Source organism: Galeopterus variegatus, unplaced genomic scaffold, assembly GCF_000696425.1.
Source record: "Galeopterus variegatus unplaced genomic scaffold, G_variegatus-3.0.2 Scaffold62, whole genome shotgun sequence".
Taxonomy (NCBI): domain Eukaryota; kingdom Metazoa; phylum Chordata; class Mammalia; order Dermoptera; family Cynocephalidae; genus Galeopterus; species Galeopterus variegatus.
Genome location: NW_007726173.1, coordinates 737,205 through 760,098, shown reverse-complemented (window position 1 = coordinate 760,098; position 22,894 = coordinate 737,205). Strand labels below are relative to the sequence as shown.

The 22,894-nt window shown below is 41.8% G+C and overlaps 1 protein-coding gene across 1 annotated transcript in view; it reads right to left on the bottom strand.

The window, feature by feature from the left end:
- TDRD9 (tudor domain containing 9) overlaps positions 1 to 22,894 on the bottom strand; it is a 91,774-nt gene that overhangs the window by 51,502 nt on the left and 17,378 nt on the right. Inside the window, exons 6-12 of the mRNA XM_008576632.1 lie at positions 21,999 to 22,163; positions 15,371 to 15,474; positions 10,677 to 10,741; positions 8,158 to 8,212; positions 7,912 to 7,996; positions 6,725 to 6,782; positions 3,464 to 3,568 (exon numbers count right to left, since the gene is read on the bottom strand). Coding sequence (XP_008574854.1) covers positions 3,464 to 3,568; positions 6,725 to 6,782; positions 7,912 to 7,996; positions 8,158 to 8,212; positions 10,677 to 10,741; positions 15,371 to 15,474; positions 21,999 to 22,163 — 637 coding nt within the window. The remainder of the gene's footprint in view (positions 1 to 3,463; positions 3,569 to 6,724; positions 6,783 to 7,911; positions 7,997 to 8,157; positions 8,213 to 10,676; positions 10,742 to 15,370; positions 15,475 to 21,998; positions 22,164 to 22,894) is intronic.

Sequence of the window (22,894 nt, the reverse complement as noted above, 5' to 3'; positions counted from 1 at the left end):
GCAGATTGTCACGTAGGCCTGGTCACACAAGAAGGGGTGTGGGGCTACAGGCTCCCAACATCCTCTCATGGCCACACTTGATTAACCATCTCATAAAAGAACACAAAACACAATGCAATGGAAGGAGGATTCAGTGTTGCTAGAGCTACTGGATATCTACAGGCAAAGAAATGAACCTCAACTTAAACCTCGCACCTTACACAAAAACTGAATCAAAATAGAAATTAATTCAAAATGGACCAAGAATATAAATGTAAAACATCAAACTATGGAACTTTTAGAAATAAGCACAAGAGAAAAATCTTTGGGACCTAGGGCTACATAAAGAGTTCTTGCATATGACACCAAAGGAAAAAAAATAAAAATAAAATAATAAAATAAAACTGGACCTCATCAAAATTTACAACTTTGGGCCGGCCCGGTGGCGCACTGGAGATTGCGCCGCTTGGGAGCACAGCAGCGCTCCCGCCGAGGGTTCGGATCCCATGTAGAGACCAGTTCCCGCTCACTGGCTGAGCGTGGTGCGGACGCAACACCGAGGGTTGCGAGCACGTTGCCGGTCCCCGGTACGGGCGCGACACCGAGGGTTGCAATCCTGTTACCGGTCAGCAAAAAAAAGACAAAAAGGAAAAAAAAAAAATTTACAACTTTTTCTCTACAAAAGACCCTACGGACTGGGAGAGAATATTTGCAAACCATGTACCTAACAAAGGACTAGTATCTATCTAAGCTATATAAAGAACTCTCCTATCAGAAAATGGGCAGAAAACATGAACAGACATTTCACTAAAGAGATACAGATGTCAAATAAACACAGGAAGAGATATTTAACCTCATTAGCCATTAACAAAATGCAAATTAAGATCACAATGAGATATCATTACATACCTATTAGAATGGCTAAAATAAAAAACAGTGGTAAAACTAAATGCTAGTGAGGATGTGGAAAAAATGGATCTCACACATCGCTGGTAGGGATGTAAAATGGTACAACCACCATGGAACCAGTTTGGGGAAGTTCCTTATAAAACTAAACCTCTATTTACCAAAGGACCCAGTAACTACACTCCTGGGCATTTATCCCAGAGAAATGAAAACTTATGGCCACACAAAAACCTGTATGTGAATATTCACAGATGCTTTGTTCATAATAGCCAAGAACTGGAAAAACCTCAAATGTCCCTCAACAGGTGAAGTACAATAGAATCCTACCCAGTAAATAAAGGGAATGAACTACTGGTATGTGCAGCAACTGGGATGAGTCCTAAAGACATTGTGGTGAGTGCAGAGAACCAATCTGAAAAGGTTACATACTGCATGATCCCATTTTATGTACATCCTGGAAATGACAAAGCTATAAAGATGGAAGACAGATCAGTGGTTGGCAGGGAGAGTGGCTGGGTGCAGGAAGGACTGCAAAGGGCAGCACCAGGTAGTCCTTTCACAGTAGTGGTAACTACACAAACCTACACACAGGATCAAATTGCAGAGAATCCCCCCAACACACATGACACACACACACACACACACACACACATACAAAGGTGTGCACATAACCTGTGGAACTGAATAAGGTCTGCAGCCTAATGACATTGTGCCCATGTCAACTTCCTGATTCTGATACTGTTCTACAATTATGTAAGATGCCCCACTAAGGGAAGCTGGGAGAAGGAATCAAGGATTCTACTATGTACTATTTTTGCAACTAGAAAAATTTTATAATAAACAATTTTCTAATTATAGAAGTTTTAAACATATGAAAAGATGGACAAAGGATAAAACTCCTTTAATTCCAAGACTGACCCAAAGATAATCACTTCTGACATTTCTGTATATTTATTTCTAGTCATTTGCATAGGTTGGTGGGGGGATTTGGGGAGGAGACGGTTAAATATAGTGAGATGACTATAGTTTAAAATCTTTTTTTTTTTTTTTTTTTCTTTTTTCGTGACCGGCAACGGATCGCAACCCTCAGTGTCACGCCCGTACCGGCCCGGGACCGGCTACGGGATCGCAACCCTTGGTGTTGCGCCCGCACCTCGCTCAGCCAGTGAGCGGCCGGTCTGTATGTGGGATCCGAACCCTCGGCGGGAGCACTGCTGCACTCCCAAGCAGCGCACTGTAGCAGTGCGCCACCGGGCCGGCCCCTAAAATCTTTTTTTCATATAACTTTATAGCAATACATAACTCAATGTAATGTTTTTCCAAAGTGATGAGAAACTATGATCATATTTTAATGGGTACTTAATTATTCTTAATCCCTCTCTAAGCAAGTCATTTCAAGAGAAGTAATCAGCAAAGTGCTTAAGAAAGTGAACTGAAGCCAGATTTCTGGGTTCAAATCTCAGTCCCACCAGTTCATAGTATAACGTGAGCAAGTTACTATTTCTCTGCGTCTCAGTTGCTTCATTAAGAAATGGGAATATTTTAATACCATAAGTGGGTTGAAAATAGAAAAAGAAATGGGACTATCAATAAGCACACTGTGTACTTGCCTCACAAGATTGTTGTGAGGATTAAATAAGTAAATGAGAGGGTCTGGCTCATGATAAACATGGGATAAATGCTGCCTTTTTTGGGTTTTTTGTTTGTTTGTTTTTGGATACAGTAGCTTTCTTATCCAACAGGGATCCTTGGAATAGTTTTTCACCTGCCCTCCCCAAAAGGTTTTCTAATATGAAACACCAGCCCCTCCTCATTTCACACCAAGAATGCTGTCCCCTGAACTCAGTTCCTGCCACAGACTATCATAACCACCTGCCCCCAGGTGTGTCAGGAATGCCCCTCTGCTATGGCCAAAGCACCCACTCCCCAGGAAAAGTACTCCACACCTTCGTCTCTGCCAGTGACACATGTGGACGATGCAGCAGATCCTCAACCCTATGTGGAACCAGTTTAGGAAAAACAACCTTAGAAAGATTAGAACTTGGAGAAAAGTCAGAGGAAGGATTACCAAAAACTAATGAAATGATCCACTTGGCTTCCAAACCTATTCACCAAAAATATTTCAATTTCACTATAAAAAATGGTAGCATTTCAGGCCGGCCCGTGGCTCACTCGGTAGAGTGCGGTGCTGATAACACCAAGGCCATGGGTTCGGATCCTATATAGGGATGGCCGGTTTGCTCACTAGCTGAGCGTGGTGCTGACAACACCAAGCCAAGGGTTGAGATCCCCTTACCGGTCATTTTAAAAAAAAAAAAAAAAAAAAAAAGGTAGCATTTCCATAGGCTATTAATCCATTATGTACAAAGACTGTTGCCTAATACATTGGAAGAGAGAAAAAACATGGATTTAAATGGAAACTCTGACAATATGAGATGTCGTTGCTTAAAACTTAAAGCTGGCTCCAATAACAGAAGTATCTGAGTAAAAATACAAAAATAAAATTCTTAAAAAAACATCTACAGGTATAACCGTGTCACCACCGATTCATTTCTGTTATTGGGCATGAACGCCTTACCTTTTCTCTGATTACAACTGGTTTTAGAGGCCCAACTCAATCGCAGACTCTGATAGTTTGTATCTTCATCACAAACCAGAGTTCTAGTCAAACAAAAATCTATAACTGTCATTAAAAAAAAAAAAGAAAGTAAACACCATGCTAACAAGAGATCATTATGTAATAAATCACAATGCATAGTGACAAAACAATACAAAACACACAGCCTTCTCAGTGAATTAGTGTGCACACGGAAACATTTGGGAATGCGCTCACCATTCCTTACTGCCCAGGACAAGGAAACATGGTCACATTCTTTCTTGCTAAGGACTGGGTGTCTTTGGATGTAGAAAATACATGACCTGTAAGACTCCATGTGTCATAAGAACGGCTTACGTAGACTGCACCCAAAAGAGTAACATTAGCCAAAAGGGTGCCATTACAACAGTGGTACAGTAGAGTGGCTAATGAGCTGGACTGCCAGGATTCACATCCTATGTCTGTCTGTGTGTGCTGTGTGTGTGTGTGTGTGTGTGCTACGTCTGTGAGTGTGCTGTGTCTGTTTCTATGTGTACTGTGTCTGTGTGTCTGTGTCTGTTGTATCTGTGTGTATTGTGTCTGTGTGTGCCTGTGTGTGCCATGTCTGTACGTGCCGTGTCTGTGTATGTCTCTGTGTGCTATGTCTGTGTGTGCTGTGTCTGTTTGCTTGTGTGTGTTGTGCCTGTGTGTCTGTGTGTGTTGTGCTCCTGACTGTGCTATGTCTGTGTGTGTGTGTGTGCACCATGTCTCTGTGTGCTATGTCTCTGTGAGTGCTGTGTCTATGTGTGTGTCTGTGGGTGGTTGGGACAAGTTGCCAAGTTTCTCTGCCTCAGTGTCCTCATCTGTACAACACAGGTGGCAGAACCCCTACAGCCCTCCCTGGCCAGCCCTCTCGTCTCATCCACAGAAAGGGGCTGTGTGCCGAGAGGTGGCAGTGGTCTTCTCCCCCGCCATGCTGAGCCTGAAGGGGCAGCAGGTGTCTTGAATCTCACTGCTGCTTCCCTCCTCAGGCTTCAGGACCACAAGGCGCCAGGCCTGGCTCCCCAGTGCTCCCACAGTCTCCAACACCACTGCTGCCATCGTTTTGGTGATTTCAATATCCACAAAAGCAATACCCAGCCTCTTCTTCCTTCAACTCCTCCAACTCTCCCTACAGCACCATCGCCCCCATTATCGCAGGGCAACCCCCTCCTTTGAGGGCAGTTCCCAGCACCCCTCTCTAGAACTAGATGCCTGTCTTGCTGTCCCCGGCTTTTGGAGCCCCGCCTTACTAGTCCTTCCTCCCCGCTGGGCCCCACACCCACCCACTACCACTTCATGGCCTCACTTCTCCCCTGACCACCAACCCAGGGTGTGAGCCAGGCTGCGAGGAACCCGCCTATGCCAGGGAGCCTGCGCCAGGCCGGCTGTGCACCCAACACCCTGAGCACCCCCTTCACCCCTTGGCCACCCTCCACACCCCTGGATCTCTGTCTTACTCCATCCTCTCCTCCAGCCCTCCACTTCCAGACTTCGTCGCTCTCAGATGGTGACCGAGCCTCAGAGTTCACCAAGGAAGTAAAGACAACAGGAAGGACTCCCACCAGTGGCCCGGGCCACACTGCCTCATGTGCATGACTCCGTCCCCACGGCTCGACCACCTTTGTGACCATGACCATCACCTGTGTGCTGGCAGTGCCCACGCTGTGGCCCGCCCGGCTCCCTGCCCTGCACAGTGCTGTCCACCCACACTGCCTCCCAGCCTCTCCTGAGCCCACTCCAAGCAGACTCTGGCCTCCACCAAACTGCTCCTGTCAAGGTCACTGACAACACCATCTTCCTGCCACCATCCCCAGCATGCGCCCACTCGCCCCTCCTCCCAACAATTTCCTTGTGCTTTCCGGGACTCCATGCTCTCCTGGTTTCTTCCTGTGGCGCTGGCTGCCCCTCCTTTTCTGTCTCCCACCTGTAAACACTGGGACTGCCCCACTCTGTGCGCTCCCTGGAGAGCTCAGTCAGGCTGCAGGCTTTCAACATCACAGTCATCCACTGACTACTCTCAGCTGCTCCTATGCCCTCGTCTCCAGGAACACTGAGCCAACAGCTTCTTCAGCATCTCCTCCTGAACATCCAGTAGGTGTCTCCCACCTGCCACCTCCAAATCCAAGCTCCTCGCCTCCCCATTCCCTGGCCACTCCACCTACAGTTTCAACCACCCTTTCCTGACACTCCCTACCAGACACTCCCCTACTTTTTCTTATGCTTACATCATTTGACTTACTACATATTTTTATTTACCTTATTTATTGTTTATCTTTCTAATATCCACCCTTGAATACATCATGAGAACAAAAACATTTTTGCCTGTTTTGTTCACTGCTATTTCCCCAGCACCTAGAACAATCCTTGGCACACAATGCTCCTAACTCTCACTTCCCCAGGTTTATGCACTCCAGGCAGGCACACTGGCCTTCTTGCTACTCCTGCGACCTATTCCCATGCCTGAACTGCATTTTTTTCGTGGCTCCTTCTCATTCAACCCAGGTCTTTGTTCAAATATCACTTCCTCAAGGAAGTATTCCCACATACCCTACGCAGAAAATCATTTTATCCCAATAACTGCACTCCTTCCCGATTTACTTTCCTAGGTAACATTTATCTCTACCTGAAATTATAAATATTTTTTACCTGCCAACCATCTGTCTCTCCCACCAGAATGTCACCACCATGAGGACAGGGATTTTGTCTTACTCACTACCGTACACCTACCACTGCAAACATATGTTAGGCTTTCAAATATGAATTAATGAATTTAGAAAACTCATTAGTGACGCAATCTCACAAATCAATCGAGGACACAGAAGTAGAAGACCAGACAACAAGGGACTTGCCTCCAGAGTTGACATGGTGTACTTCTAAGCCACCTTCAGGAAGAGATTACCTGCGCTGATCCCCCAACACCCACCTCCCTTCAGTCACAGAACTCGATCTGGGCAACCCCAAAGTTCTATTTCCCACAAGGTCCCTTAAAATGCCCCCAAATACTTCCTGAGATCAACCTTACCCCAAACATGAAATGGAATGCTCAGAGGAGGAAGCAGTGAGCTACAAATACAGGAAAAACTGTGTGAACCTACTTTTCTGAGTCCTCTCCTCTAAAATAAAGGTAGAGATGGGGAGGAGGGGAAGAATAATTCCTGAGGGATGAATAAGCCAACAAATATTACGGTTTATGTGGTGAGGCAAAACAGAGAAGGATCTTACCATATTTGACATCTGGAACTGTGATAGAACTCTCTGCAATGTTGGTAGACAGAATAATCTGTCAAATAACAGAGAAAAGAAGTTGACGTTCTTACTATATTCTGGACATCATTAGGCAAAGTCAAAAAAACACACACAACTCTTGAACTCAAATTATTTAAAAGCTTCTTAAACACTGAACTCAAATTTTAAAATTAGCCATTTGCCTATTTTATACAACTCGCAATTGATCAAAAAGTCCCTAATGTATGAAAAACCAGCCACATGCAACACAGCAAGTGCTAAAAGGCAGTAGGTAAGACCCAGGGCAAGACCTGACCTCCAATATGGCAGCTTTAGAACAGGTCCTGAAATTATCCAGGGGCAAAGAGCACAATCAGGTTAAAATCCAGAGGAAGGGCTGTAACCTGCAATTGCCCTGGAATGCCATCCAAGGTTTAGGCTGCCCCTAGAGATTCTACACATTCTCACAGAACTCAAGGGGGCAAAGCTGCAAGTTCGGGGTCACCGATCATCTCAAGCAGCTATAAAAGGGTTGTGAGGGGCCGGCCCAGTGGCGCACTGGATAGTGCGCCGCTTGGGAAGCGTGGTGGCGCTCCCGCCCGAGGGTTCGGATCCCACATACGGACCGGCTCCCGCTCACTGGCTGAGCGAGGCGCGGGAGCAACGCCGAGGTTTGCAATCCCGTTGCCGGTCCCTGGTCCGGTACGGGGGCAACACTGAGGGTTGCGATCCGTTGCCGGACAAAAAAAAAAAAAAAAAAAAAAAAAAAAAAAAAAAAAAAAAGGGTTGTGATAAGACAATCCCATCATACACAAATAACCTGAGATTTTAAAAATCCTCCTAGAGCAGGACTGAGAAAAGAGCTTCTAACCAAAGTAGCCAGAGTAGTGCCAAGGACACCAGAACAGTCCCAAAGTTTGAGAAATGCCAAAGAATAATTAAAAGGCAACAAAATACATGAATTGAGAAAACAGAATAATCTTAGTTTATTAGCAAACTGATCTGCAAAATAAAACACAAAATTAAATAACATACCTGGCTCATCAGGCAAGTATTTGGGTGACTAACCACTAGCTACAGAATACATTGTAGAAATATGCTGAAATGTTAACATTTTTTTTTAGTAAAGTCTTTAAGGAAAATTTACCTAAAGTGCTTAGAACTTGTCTTCCCAGCTTTCCTACCTTTCTATACCCAGGGACTGGACTTAAAAATACATTATTCTGTTCTTCTAAAGTCACACTTGAATGGAGTGGATACACCTGTAACCTAAGAAACAAATTACAAAAATAAACTACCCATAAGGGATAGATATACATGAGATACAAAAACAAATAACTATTAATTGAGATAATTAAAATTACTTCAGGCAGAAATAATGCAATGGTTTAAAAGTAAAAAAAAAATACAGCTTATTACTTTAAACGCACCTTTTGTGAACCATGTTTGTGAGAAGTTCATGCATGTAGTTTATTTCACCCAGACCTAGGGAAGAAAAAGGGAGGGGAGGGCAACAGATTTATATTTATTGCTAAAAGCCAACCTTTAAATTAAAATGACATCTTTTTCAAAGAAGGCCCTACCAATTCATCTTATCTGACTTTTTTATCCTCTTTGCCTAAGTATATCAAAATTTTAAGTCGAAGTGCACAATGACATTGACTAGCAGCAACTCAAAAATATGGGAAAAAACATATTCTTCCAGTTTTCCTTTCCACGGCAGTGACTACCTGTGGGTATTGGCTGTGTGAGCACTTTTACATTTCTTTTTTTCCTCCCAGATTTTCCAAATTTCCTACAATGAGCATGCAAAATCTTTGCAATCATGAAATAATATTTTTAAAGTCTTGGTTATAAAGATATGCTGAATTTTTTCATTATTTTTCATTAGGTTTAAAAAATGTTTGTTAATACATAATGCCTGCATGTGCTTTTGTCTCATCCTGAATTATCAATATCTGAGTCTGTTATGGATTGAATTTTGTCCCCCAAAACATACAAGGGTACTTCAAAAAGTCTGTAGCAAGGGGCCGGCCTGTGGCTCACTCGGGAGAGTGTGGTGCTGATAACACCAAGGCCACGGGTTCGGATCCTATATAGGGATGGCTGGTTTGCTCACTGGGTGAGCGTGGTGCTGACAACACCAAGTCAAGGGTTAAGATCCCCTTACCAGTCATCTTTTTAAAAAAAAAAAAAAAAAAAAAAAGTCTGTAGCAAAACAGAATTAAAAGATAATACAAATCTTAGTATGAACTTCTGAAGTGCCCTCGTATGTTGAAGTCCTAACACCAGTAACTCAGAATATGACCTTATGTAGAAATAGAGTCATTGAAGACGAAATCAAGTTAAGATAAGTGCATGCTGGAGTAGGGTGGGCCCTTAATCCAATATGACTGGTGTCCCTATAAGAAGAAGAAAAGAGACACAGACACACACAGGGAGAGACAGGAGTGATGCAGCCACAAGCCAATAAATGCTGAGGATTGATGGCCATCACCAGAAGCGAGGAAGAGGTAAGGAAGGACTCTACCCAGAGCCTCAAAAAGAGCACAGCCCTGCTGACCCCCTGATTTTGAATGTTGAGCCTCCAGAACAGTGAGAGAATAAATTACTGTTGTTTTAAGCCATCTAGTTTGTGGCACTTTGTTACAGCTGAAAGAAGGACAGGACCCGAGCTAACAGTTCACCGGAGAAGTTTCGCTTTATTTGAGAGTGAAGCATACATTTATAGAGAGCTGAGTTCCAGGAGAGGGTGGTTAGTACGCGGGGCGGTAGCTGATTGGTCGGAAGGGCGGGTGATGATTTTGATAGGCCATACTTTGGCGCCGGCGGGAATGTTAGGACCCAGAAGAGAAGCCGGAAAGGCGCCATGTTTTAGGGAATGTCTCCTTTGGGGTTTTATGGGGCCCTACAACAGCAGCCCTAGAAAACTAATACAGAACTGTTCACAAAAGATCAATTAATGAAATACATAAACATATATCAAACTTAAATTTACACAAACATATAAAGACAAAAAACCTAAATGTAAAATAGCACTTATAAATAAATGTTTTACTCAAACGATGTTTAGCAGTTAGAAAGCATTTGTCTCACGTTGGGCGTTCTTAAGCCAGTACCAACGTGGCTATGCTTTGGTCATTTTTTCCTTAATACAATATTATGCACACAGTAGTCATTTCATAAATATTTATTGGGGAAAATGTAACCCCACCCCACTGTCAGCTAATGGTTGTCTCCTGCATATAAAACAAATCCATACCAGCCTAATCAAAACGTGACAAAAGCTTGAAACACATGCTGCGTTCCAAAATTAAATAAGCCACTATCACTGCACGCTTTGTGTTCTCCATCATGATACGCTCAAACACTCAAATGCTCTATATATCACCTTCCAACGACAGAAAATATCTGAATTACTGCCAGTGTTTCAAGAAGCTATACCACTTGATAAAAAAATCAATTAAAAATGATTTCGAAAAAAGTATAATTTAAAATAATCTTTTCAGAAAAGTATTTTAAGAGCCTGTTTTCTCAAACACTGAGAAAGGAACTCAAAGACTACCCTGATGACTCTATGGTATTATAATAACATGTTTTACTATTATTAAATAAGGTTTAAACGCAGACTGATGATAATTACCTCACATTTATAACCATGTACTTGTCATGCAAATTTAACAAAGCCAAATACTTTACTGAAAAGTTTAAAGGTAGCAAGAAGGCCTTCAAAAAGTTGTGAACTTTTCATTATCAATAAGAAATCTTTTTAGCAATACAGAGGTTACAGTAAGAAGTCAAACTTAAAGTCACATTTGCTCACATCCTCAGTGTCCAAAATGATTAAACACATGTGGATGATACCATTTTTCATAATATATGATAGGCATAAACTTAGTCTCTATCCAGAGTATTATAATTCCAGGTCACAAAATTATAACATTCACACCTGGCAAAAACACCAACACACTGCTCCGCTCCGACACAAACTGGGCACCCGACCAGGTCTTGTTCCTGTTAAAAATGTATTGTGCACAAATATTAATTAAGGGTATAATGACAATTGCTTTTCTGGAATCTTAATATTATAGGCTTTGATCTTAAAAGGCTCTCACAGGTTATTCACTGTAGTGTTCCTTATTTTACATAAGAAAATACAGAGGCCCAAAGAGATGAGACGATACCCAAGGACCCAAAGTTATTCAGGGGACCGCAAGCCTGTTGACTCTCTTTACTTTCCCCTATAAAAACTCACTATCTGCAAAAGTTTTCCTGTAATTTAGCTATTGTAATCCAGAACCTCAAAATATAAAACTTTAACTGCAAGCAAAATTTAAACTTTAAGGAGTCCAAACTATTATTAGGAAGCATTTTTACAGACAAAGTTCTCAAATCATCCATTCGCCTCCCCACTACTGTCAATATATCTATTTTTGTGTGAAATTAGAACTTTCATTCCTCCACAAACCCATGAGCCCTTCCTAAATGCCAGGCCCTCCTCTATGCAATCAGGAGGGCAAGACAGACAAGGTCCCCGCTCTTTGGAGCTTACATTCTAGCTGGAGAGACAGACAAGAAACAAGTAAACAAAAATACCCTCGATTCATTCAGCATTAAGATGGTGAAAGAAACAATAAGGGTAACAGGACAAAAAGAGTTGGGGTGTGTGTATATGGAATGCTTGTTCAGAAAGGACGGTTATGAAAGGCCTCCTCAAGTAGGTAATGGGAACTAAGGAGGCAGCCACGGAAAAGCCAAGAAATAATCACCCAGGCTGTGCCTGGGCACAGAAACTGCAAAGGAGAAATGGGTGTAAGAGGTAAACCATGAACTGCAGCACGGGTGGCTCAGCCTCCCATGGGGCCTGCCCCTCTGCTTAGCCACATCTCTCTGAGCCACAACTATGGCCTGGTTTGAGGGCCTGCAAGGCATACTGGCAACAGCCTGGAATGGACCCCTGCTGCATGACAGCCCCACCCAGACAAGGGGAAAATACATCCTCCCAGTGAGCAGAAGGCCAAGCAGTGTGTCTGGTGAACCACCTGTGTAGAAGGAGACACAGCCATGAGTGTGGGTCTACCCCAATCAACATACAGAAGCTAACAGGCTGGCCAGCTGGCCAGGGACTCGGAAATGACAAGACTGGAATACTGATGATAAGGAGATCCAAGGGAGGCACATGGGTGAGCCTCTGCAAGTGGGTGCCAAGGAAATGTCCACCACAAAGCAGCCACAGTGAAGGAGACCTTTAATCATCAGATGGGCAGGAAGTCCTGCCTTGTGGATGACAGCCTCCTTCTCCAGTCCCTCAGGGTTGTGCACAGCACAAAGTGGCCATGGAAGCAGGAAAAAGGCTTAGGCACAGACTCAACAACATGCACTTTCCGTAACTGAGACTGATCTGGCTACTGCCACTGCTGAGTACTAACCTGCCAATAACAGAGGCCAATGCCAAGTCCCAAATACAGCACCATTCCCTGAGAAACCAGCCCAGCTAGCTAATAGTAGACTGATTCCATCATGAAGGGGACAGTGGACTTATCCCCATGGGAATCATTACATATCCTATTCTAGATTCAGATTTGCCTTCCATGCACTTAAAGCATCTGTTGTACCACTATCCATGGACCTACAGATGCCTTTTTGCTTCCGTAGTTTCCTACACAGCATGGCCTCCAGCAAGGAGCTCAGTTTAGTAGTCAATGGGCTCATGAAATTCATTGGTCTTACCATGCACCCGTTAACAGCTGGCTTAAAAGAATGATGAAAATGTCTGCTAAAGGTTCAGCTGTCGTACCAGTCTTACAGGAAGTGGTCAATGCCATAAACAATGAAAGTCAAAGACAGGGAGAAAATCTTGAAAGCAGCAAGAAAAAAATGGCATGCCACATACAAAGGATTAACAGTTGACATCTCAGCAGAAACAATGGAAGCCAGAAAGCAGTGGGATGACATATTCAAAGTGCTCGAAGAAGAAACTGTCAACCACAATTCTTATCATATTCAGCAAAGCTATCCTTCATAAAAGACCTGAACAGGTATCTCACCAAAGAAGACATACTTAAGGCATATGAAAAAATGCTCAACATCATATGTTATTAGGGAATTGCAAATTAAAATAAGGTATGACTACACACCTATTAGAATGGCCAAAACCTAGAACACTGACAACACCAATGCTGGTGAGGATGTGGAGCAACAGGAACTCTCATTCACTGCTGGAGGGAGTGCAAAATGATACAGCCACTCTGGAAGACAGTCTAGCAGTTTCTTATAAAACTAAATACTCTTAACCATATGATCCGAAAATGGTACTCCTTGGCATTGACTCAAAGGAGTTGAAAACTTACATCCACACAAAAACCTGCACATGTGTTTGCAGCAGCTTTATTCACAACTGCCAACAGCTGGAAGCAACCAAGATGTCTTTCAGGAGGAGAATGGATGAACTGCAGTACATCCAGACAATAAAATATTATTCAGTGCTAAAAAGAAATGACCTATCAAGATGAAAAGACATGGAAGAACCTTAAATACATATTACTAAGTGAAAGAAGCCAATCTGAAAAGGTCGCATACTGTATGATTCCAACAATAAGACATTCTGAAAAAGGCAAAACTATGGAAAAGGATCAGTGGTTACCAGGGGTTGGGAGAAGAAAGGGATGAATGGGTAGAGTACAGGGGAATTTCAGGGCAGTAAAACTATTCTCTACGATACTATAATGGTAGATACATGTCCTTATACATTTGTCAAAACCCACAGAATGCATAAAACCAAGAGTGAATCCTAATGTAACCAGGGACTTTGAATGATAATGTGTCCATTGTAACCAATGTACGACTCTGGTGCAGGATGTTGATAGTGGGGCAGGCTGTTTGCACATTGGGGGAGAAAGGTATATATGGGAATTCTCTGTGCTTTCTGCTCAATTTTGCTGTACACCTAAAACTGATCTAAAAAAAATAGTCTATTTAAAAGGGAAAAGAATCCATGAGTTCATTGTGACATTAAAAAAAAGAGAAAGTGAAAGGGAGAAAAGAGGCGGGGTAATAAAAGGAAAATTATTTAAAGAATAATCTCAAGGAATAAATACAGAAAAAAGGGTAGAATTAAAACATCACTAGTGTAATAACAGACTCAGACAAAATCACCAGTGAATGCTAAAGCTATTACATGAAAGGCCGCTGGGCAGCATCAAAGACTCCAATGTTGAGATTTAGTAAGTTCACCAAATATCAAGCAAGATAAATGAAAAGAAATCCATGCCTACTCACAGCAGCAAAACTGTAGAGTATGAAAGACAAAGAAGATATCTGAACATTAGCCAGAGCAAAAAGACAGATTCACCTGCAAGGAACAATTAGACCAAAAGGTGACTGACTTCTCATTGTAATGACAGAAGCCACAAGATTATGGGAAAATACCAAAAACAATTTTTGTTAGTTTTTTTTTTTGCAGCTTGCCAGTACCAGTATCTAAACCCGTGATCTTGTGTTGTCAGCACCACACTCTTCCCAAGTGAGCTATCTGGCCAGCCCTTTTTTTATTTTTATTTTAATATCATCAAAATATAGAAAGAACAATAAAAATGGGTATATTTTCTTAAATTATATCTCAATAAATTTATTTAAATTAAAAATTTAGAAAAAAAGAAAAGAGAAAACTATGTAGTAACCTAGAATTTTATACCTAACAAAACTGTATTTCAATAATGAAAATAAAACAAAGAAATCTTTTAGTTAAATAAAAACAGAACATTTATGAACAGACTCTTAGTAAAGAAATTTTGGAAGGATATATTTTAGGAAGAATGAAAATGATCCAAGAAGGAAAGTCTAAGATGCAAGGCAGAATGATAAACACATAAAATTATGTTACATTTGGGTAAATCTAAACACACTGATGATATAATAAACAACATCCAATTTATGGGAGCCAGAAAACACAAAGCTGAAATGGTCTACAAGCACAACTGCATGTAAGCTGGAAGGTAGGCTGACTGGAATGTGGCTGCCTCATTTTAAGATATTGTTCAGGAGGAAGGTAAGACCATCAGTAACATTAGAGTTTATGTATGTTTAAACTTCACAACTAACAATTAAGTGTGTGTGTGTGTGTGTGTGTGTGTGTGTGTGTGTGTGTGTGTGTGTTTGTGTGTGTGTCTCCTGTAAGAGAAACACTACCCCAGCACTCTAGTTCTAGTTGCTATGAAGAGGTGTAATCTATATACTCAATGCTTGTTGCTCCAAAATATAAATGGTATTTACGAGCTGCAGTAAAATTAGAATGGTAAAAGTTCGATAATATGGCTCAGCATAATATTTTGTAAAAGTTCACCTCTGGATTGTGAGTGATACGACTTCTGCACGTCTGGAAAACCATCCTCTTTTCAGACTATGAAACGATCAGTTCTACAACTGCACTGGCATGACTTTAACTACTTTAAAGTGGAAATTTCCAGTAAAATAATTTACAAAATACTAACCTGATTTTTAAATACATACAATATCTACTAAAAAGTATCTACAGTTATATCTTAATACTGTAAAAACACTAAAAAGTTTCAAAATGAGTAGCAGTAACAATTTTTTTAAATTACATATGTATTAAAGTATATTATCAATTAGTGTGTCTCTTACCCACTCTCTTCCATATCCAAGTCATCAAACATCTGAATTAGGGAGACAGCAATTTCATATACACCCTTAGGTATCACCGGTTCCCCCAGGAGATGAGGGGGAAGCTAAAAACAGTGAAAGAAAAAAGTCAGAATGCCAAAACAGGATTACAGTGGAAATACTGGCAGTGGACATGTGACTCTCTCCTTCAGTATATCACTGTAACAAATGCCCCAAGTAATATCATATGTAGCCTATATTTGAGCACTTGCTCTGTCAAGCTGTATGCAGGACATCCAATATATAATGATACCATGTTCACTGATCCCTGGGACCAATCACTGGAGCAAGGATAATCAGAGAGCCAAACATACAGAGATGAAATGTTTGGCAGGAAATCTATTTTGAAGACGTAGATTAAGTTACACCAAACATATATAAAACCCAGTAGGAGCTTCTAATCCCAAAGCCCATGCTCTTTCCTTCTCTTAGACCCCACCTCAAAGAGCCTAAGATTTCAACATAATCATGTGTGGGTAGTAGCCTTGCCGATCAAAAGCACCAGGAAAAGATAATACCACATCTTTGTCTGCCAATTTACAGTAATAACATAACCACACGATTAGGTAACAGTCTACAACGGTGTGAAGGTTAACTCTAGGTGTTAACTTGGTTAGACGAAGGAATGCTGAGAAAGCTGTTAAAGCCATCTTTTCAGGTGTGTCCGTGAGGGTGTTTCCAGCAGAGATTAGTATGAGAGTCTGAGTGGACTGGGTGGGAAAGACCCACCCTCAGTATGGGTGGGAACCATCCAATCTGCTGGGGGTCCGGAGAGAACAAAGGCAGAGGACAGAGGTGATGCTCTCTCTCGATCTGCTGGAGCTGGGACACACTCTTCTCTCCTGTCCGTGGACATCAGAGCTCGAGACTCGTCAGCTTTTGGGTTCCAGAACTTACACCAATGACACCATCAGCTTCCCTGGTTCTGAGGCCTTTGGACTTGGACTGAGCCACGCTACCGGCATCTGATTTATAGACGGCCTATTGTGGGACTTTTCTTCATAGCCACGTGAACTAATCTCCCTAATCAATCCCTCTCATATAATTATAATGTATCCTATTGATTCTCTCTCTCTGGAGAACCCTGACTAATACAAAAGGTTTGGGGAATACTAGACTGCTTTTAATTGTGCATTAAAACAAAGTCAAACCAAGCCTAGGTAATTTAAAATTGTCCCTCAGGTACCTCTACAGAACACTGGGGCATCAACCACAAATGGCAAGCTCACCAAGTCAGGTTAGAATGACTGGTCTGCATGCACAGTTTTCCTGGAGCTGAGGCCATAACTGCATAAGTATCACTCTACCATATCCAGCACAAAAGCTGTATCTTGATTTCCACAAAATCTATTTTATTGTCATTTTCGGTTTTTTCCACCAAGAGGAAAAAGGCTTTTTTAATTAACAATTTTACTTATTACCTACTATATGCAAGACATTGTAATTGATTTTGTGAAGGACACATCAAAAGAAGTCTCCAGATGATCAGAAGTTAGTCATAAATGCAAACTATTGATTTCCAATTTTTATTTAGAGTCAACTAAGTCAACTAGTATTCAAATAACTCATTTATCTTTATTATTATAATTCTAGTGATATAAGTATGACAAGTGGACCCTTGTTTATTAATAATTTTAAAGTAGCATGTATAATAAATCCATTCCTGATATTCAAACTTTACCTTAATTTTCAACTTTATCTAAACCATAACTAATATTTACCATAACACAGCTGTACCAAAAAGAAATAGAAAACTGGTGTACTTTTCACAAACTCCAACAGCAGCAACCAAACTCATCTACAAGTCTTTTCCTACAAACAAATAAGCCATGGAGAAAGCATGTCATTGATTCACAAGTAATTTCACTGAGTTCTAGAATCCAAGCCCAGTGGATATTTTTTAAACACAGTGATAAGATACTAAATATAGCCACGTGTCCTCTAAGCCAAGCTTGAGACAGATGACAAAGAAAACATTGGTTACGGGTCCAGCAAACTACTCGTTGAATTTGTGCCCTTCTATGTGTCAAGACTGAGAAGAAACACAATAAACAAGGCTTCTGCCTTCCTGGGCTTCACAGCATGTTTAAAGAAACAGGCAAACAAGTCAAGGTGCACTGTGTCAGATGGGATGCCCTGACAAAAAACAGCACAGGGGGACAGGGACAGGAATGTGGGGGGAGCACTGTTACTCATACAGGTGGAGTCAGGGGATGACTGTGCCATTGCTCCCACTGACATAGTCGCAGCCATTGTGACTTTGTCAACAGAACAAGGCAGAAGAGACAGTGTTTCTGTCCCAGGCTGCAGCCTTGGAAACCCGCATGTCTGCCATCACCACAAGAAGGTCAAACCCAGGCTAGCAAGCTCATCCCAGGACGAGAGGGAGAGACACATGCAACCAGTGAGAGAATGAGCACTGCAGATGGGGGGCAAGGGGGTGGTGACACTAAGACAACTGGGCACCTATATGGGGGACAAAATAAAATATGACCCCATCTCGCCCCATCCTCCAAAGTCCACTTTAAGTGGACTAAAGACCTAAAAACGAAAAGCAAAATCATAAACAGGATTATATAAAAGCTGAGCTCTAGGGTGGATGGGTGTGGTCCACAAATGACACACGGTGAGTCCTGAGGGTGGGAGGGGAGGCACACTCTGTTTCCAGACCCGGGCCGTGGATCACTCATGCTCATGTCACAGTTTCATTACAGTGCACACTTACATTTTATGTACCTTTTCCAAGGGTGTTTTTTTCAATTAAAAAAAAAGTTGAAATAAAGGATGAAAAGGATTCTTGAAAGGACACTGAAAGGGAACAGCAAGAATTGGGAACAGAAAAACCAGGAGGGCACCATAGGACCCAAGAGAAGGGCGAGTTTCAAGAAAACCACAGTGGCTAACAATGTCAACTATTACAGAGAGGCCAGGTGAGTTGAGGGCTGAGCTCTCCTTATTTAACAAGGAAGCCATCAGTGACCAGGCAAGTGCAGTTTCAGGTGAGTGAGGGCAGCAAAAGTCACAAGGCAGTGAGTGATGAGGACACAGGAGGTAGAGAAGTGGAGATCACAAGTCCAGACAAAGCTTGGCAAAGGCTGAAGAGAACCATGGGACCTAAGGAGGGTGGTTTTTAAGGTGAAACTGATTCAGTTATGTTTAAATATGGATAAGAAAGGGAGAACAGAGAAGGAGTTATTACAGGTCAGGAGCAGGGGGAAACAGTGGATCAAACAAGGTCAATGCGGAGGCAGCATGGGTGAGCTGCACAGCAGGGGCAGAGGGCCAGTGTCCACGTGTGGCCCTGGTATGCTACAGAGTGCGGCTAGCTGACACGACAGCACAGCAACAGTAATAATAAAACTGAAGTGCTAACAAAGGTCTTCTGACTGCAAAAGCTGTATAACAGAATCTATACAAAATACCACTTTTATATGCTTAAAATTAATATACAGTTAAGTGTTGTATGTTAATTCATTAAAATATTTACTGAGTGCCTGTCAGGTACCAAAGACAGGATGCATGGTAAATAATGCTAAAACCAGGTATTCTCCCGCCTGCTGAAAAAAAGCCACCTATGAGGTGGGGGGCCCCGGCTGCCTGGCACCTGGATCGTCCTGACCACCAGGCTCAGAGAACAAATGCCCAGGCCCAACCCAGCTCCTCAGCACATCCACAAGGATCAGCTAAATGTCTGTGAGCTCTGACATACAATGCAAAACACACATTAACAGGAATTAACTAGACTTTGGCCAGCTGAAGAGAAGAACAGTAAACCATCAGCACTTTCACATTCCACAATGGACCAAAAAATGAAAAATATTAAATAAGTGTTCCCTCCTCCCCATCTTGAATATGGGCTGCACTTAGCAACTTGTCTCCAAAGAGTACAGGTGGAAAAAATGGAGAAAGTAACTTTGCAGCAGAGAAACCTGGCAAACACAACTTCAGGCAGGTGATCAAGGTCAACATCACCAGGGATAAATCATGGTGGCAGTGTGCACCCTTGCCATGTAATGCAAACAGCACCTCACCCCTGTGGTCTTCCTCCCCAAAACCCATAACCTCAGTCTAACCATGAGAAAATATCAAATTCCAATACAGGAGCATACTATAAAATACCTGACCAGTACTCCTCTGACAGTCAAAGTCATCAAAAATAAGAAAAGTCTGAGAAACTGTCACAGCCAAGAGAAGCCTAAGGAGATGTGACAACTAAATGTAATGTGGTGTCCTGAATGGGATCATAGAACAGAGGACATTATCAAAAAACCAGTAAAACCAAATAAAATGAAGACTAGTGAACAGTAATACACCAATGTTTATTTCTTAGTTCTGACAAAGATTTTTTTCAAAAGTGCTGCAAAGGAAATGTTAACTGCAGAATCTAGGAAATGAGTATATGGGTGTTCACCATGAAATTCAACTTTTCTGTTCTTTTGAAGTACTGTCATTTAGGGCCGGCCCATGGCTCACTTGGGAGAGTGCGGTGCTGATAGCACCAGGGCCGTGGGTTTGGATCCCTATATAGGGATGGCCGGTTAGCTCACTTGGGAGAGCGTGGTGCTGACAACACCAAGTCAAGGGTTAAGATCCCCTTACCGGTCATCTTTTTTTTAAAAAAAAAAAAAAAGAAAGAAAGAAATACTGTCATTTAAAAGTTTGGGGAAAAAAGGGGCCGGCCCGGTGGCGCACTGCTACAGTGCACCGCTTGGGAGCGCAGTGGCACTCCCGCGGGGGGTTCGGATCTCACATACAGACCAGTTCCCGCTCACTGGCTGAGTGAGGTGTGGGAGCAACACCGAGGGTTGCGATCCCGTTGCCGGTCCCGGTCTGGTACGGGCGCGACACTGAGGGTTGCGATCCGTTGCCGGACACGAAAAAAGACAAAAAGGAAAAAAAATAAAAAAATAAAAAGTTTGGGGAAAAAAGAAGTGCTACATGTAATGGCCATCACTGGTCTACCTCTGACAGAATTAGATTTGACAAAATATGTCTTCCTATGTAGGTGAAACCTAGTTAGCCATCTCAGTGAAGTAGAGACTACTGCTTAACATTACAAATGTTTTTAATAAAAGTCAACCTCCTATGTAGAGCAACTTGGCAGCATCCATCAAAATTACAAACGCATACATCCTTTGACCCAGCAATTCCACTTTCAGGAATTTATATTCTAGGAAGGCATAGCCTACAGAGGGGTTCTCAACAGGGGGTCATTTTACTCCCCAAGGGACATTTTGCAATGTCTAGAAAAATTTTTGGTTGTCATAAGTGGATCTAGCGGGTCAAGGCTAGGAATGCTGCTAAATATCCTATAATGCATAGGACAGCCCCACCACACAGAATTATCTGGCCCAAAATGGCAATAGTGCTGAGACTGAGAAACCGTGGCCTATAAGATATATAGTTGTCCCTTGGTCTCCATGAGGGACTGTTCCAGGATCTCCTGTGGGTACCCAAATCCACGGATGCTCAAGTCCGTGAAGTAAAATGGTGTAGTATTTTGACATAACCTAGGCACATCCTCCTGTATACTTCAAATCATCTCTAGATTACTTATAATACCTAATACAATGTAAATGCTATGTAAAGAACTGTTATACTATATTGTTTAGGGCATAATGGCAAGAAAAAAGTCTGTACATATCCAGTACAGACACAATATTTTTTCCAAACATTTTCAATCTGTAGTTGGTTGAATCCGCAGATGCAGAACCCACAAATATGAGGCAACCGTACTTTCACATGTGCCAAATGATATGTGTGCAAATTACTGTTGCACTGTTTGTAATAAGAAAAGACTGGACACATGGGAGATTAAAGAATGGTATGTCCACATGAAGGAACGTTACACAGCTCTAAAAAGGGAATGAGGAAAACTGTACACTGATATGGAAAAGACGTGACAAGTGAAAAAAGCAAGAGGAACATAGAATACTACCACTCTGCAAAAAGTAAAAACAATACATTCATATTTCCTTGTATAGGTATAAAAAGCTGTCAAAGGACTCATGAGAAAATAACATGGTTTCCTCTTGTTGGTAGGGATGCTGGGCAGATAACAGGAAAGGATTAGGAAGGAGATAAGTTATACCTACTTTTACTTTTTGATTTTTGAATCCTCTAGATGTATTAACTACATTAAAACAATTTTAAATCACCCTTTCATAAGAATACTTGTACATTATCCCAGCTCTTCACTGTTACAATACATTCCTCCCTCAGATGTAGATAGAAACAACTGATATTAGAAAACTGAAGTTTACTCAAAACAAAATTGTATCTGAAATGAAGTTGCCTCCCACTCCAAATGAATCTACAATTTTATACCTGACCAAAATCTGACATTTTGTTTTTCAAAACCAGTCCCAATCATTCCCGGAGGGATATGCAGTACACTTAATTATGCTCACAGTTTATAACAACGAACCCAGGAACGCCCTGCCTCTTACTCTTCTCCCACCCCATTCCCTACCTGTCTCTCTGCTCTGGTTTCAAGTTCCAAAAGGGCCTTGCAATAGCAGGTGATGAATGCAGGTTTGATCAAATACAAAAGTACATCCACTATGAAAGAAACAATGTTCCAACATACCCTGCTATGATGAATGTGCCTCAGATCATCAAGATAATACTCTTCAATTGAATGGGGCTTTCCTGCTACTTCAAAAATATGCGCAGGATTCATTTTGTTCTGAACAGGAACAGCAAAGTAGTCTGCAAACTCTTTACAGTTGATGGTAGCTGACATCAGGACTACCTACAGGGTAAAAGAAACCATTAAAATAAAACTATGAGAATAATAACCAAATGAAATACTTTTAAAATTCCAGGCTTGTCTTCTGCCTTCTTCTGGTATTTAATAACTTTTGAGATTTTAAAGAGACTACTTTGAGTTAGTCTCTAGCATAATGCAAATCACTGCAGTTTAAAGAATGCTCAGAGAAACCAAGTTTTACTATTTCATTCCAATTATTTTATCAAATGAGAAATTACATATCTCCAATAAAGCTAAATTATAACCATTTATCTAAAAGGAAACTGCATCAGGAAACTAAGTTTAAAAAACAGTAAGTTACTAAACGATGTGTTCCAGATAAATGAGAGAGTAAACCAGCAATGAGGATCCAGTTAACCTTGGCTCTAGGCCAAGAAGCTGGAGAAGTCCCAGGACGACAGTTGTGCAGCAGCCAGGAGGAACCCATTCCAGACTAGAACAAGATAACAAAAGCTCAAGGACTGACTGCAGGTTTCCATCTTGTCAAAAAGCAAATATAAGATGATATCCTTAAGAAACCCAGACATGGGCCGGCCTGTGGCTCACTCGGTAGAGTGCGGTGCTGATAACACCAAGGCCACGGGTTCGGATCCTATATAGGGATGGCCGGTTCGCTCACTGCCTGAGCGTGGTGCTGACAACACCAAGTCAAGGGTTAAGATCCCCTTACCGGTCATCTTTTAAAAAAAAAAAAAAAAAAACCCAGAAATGAA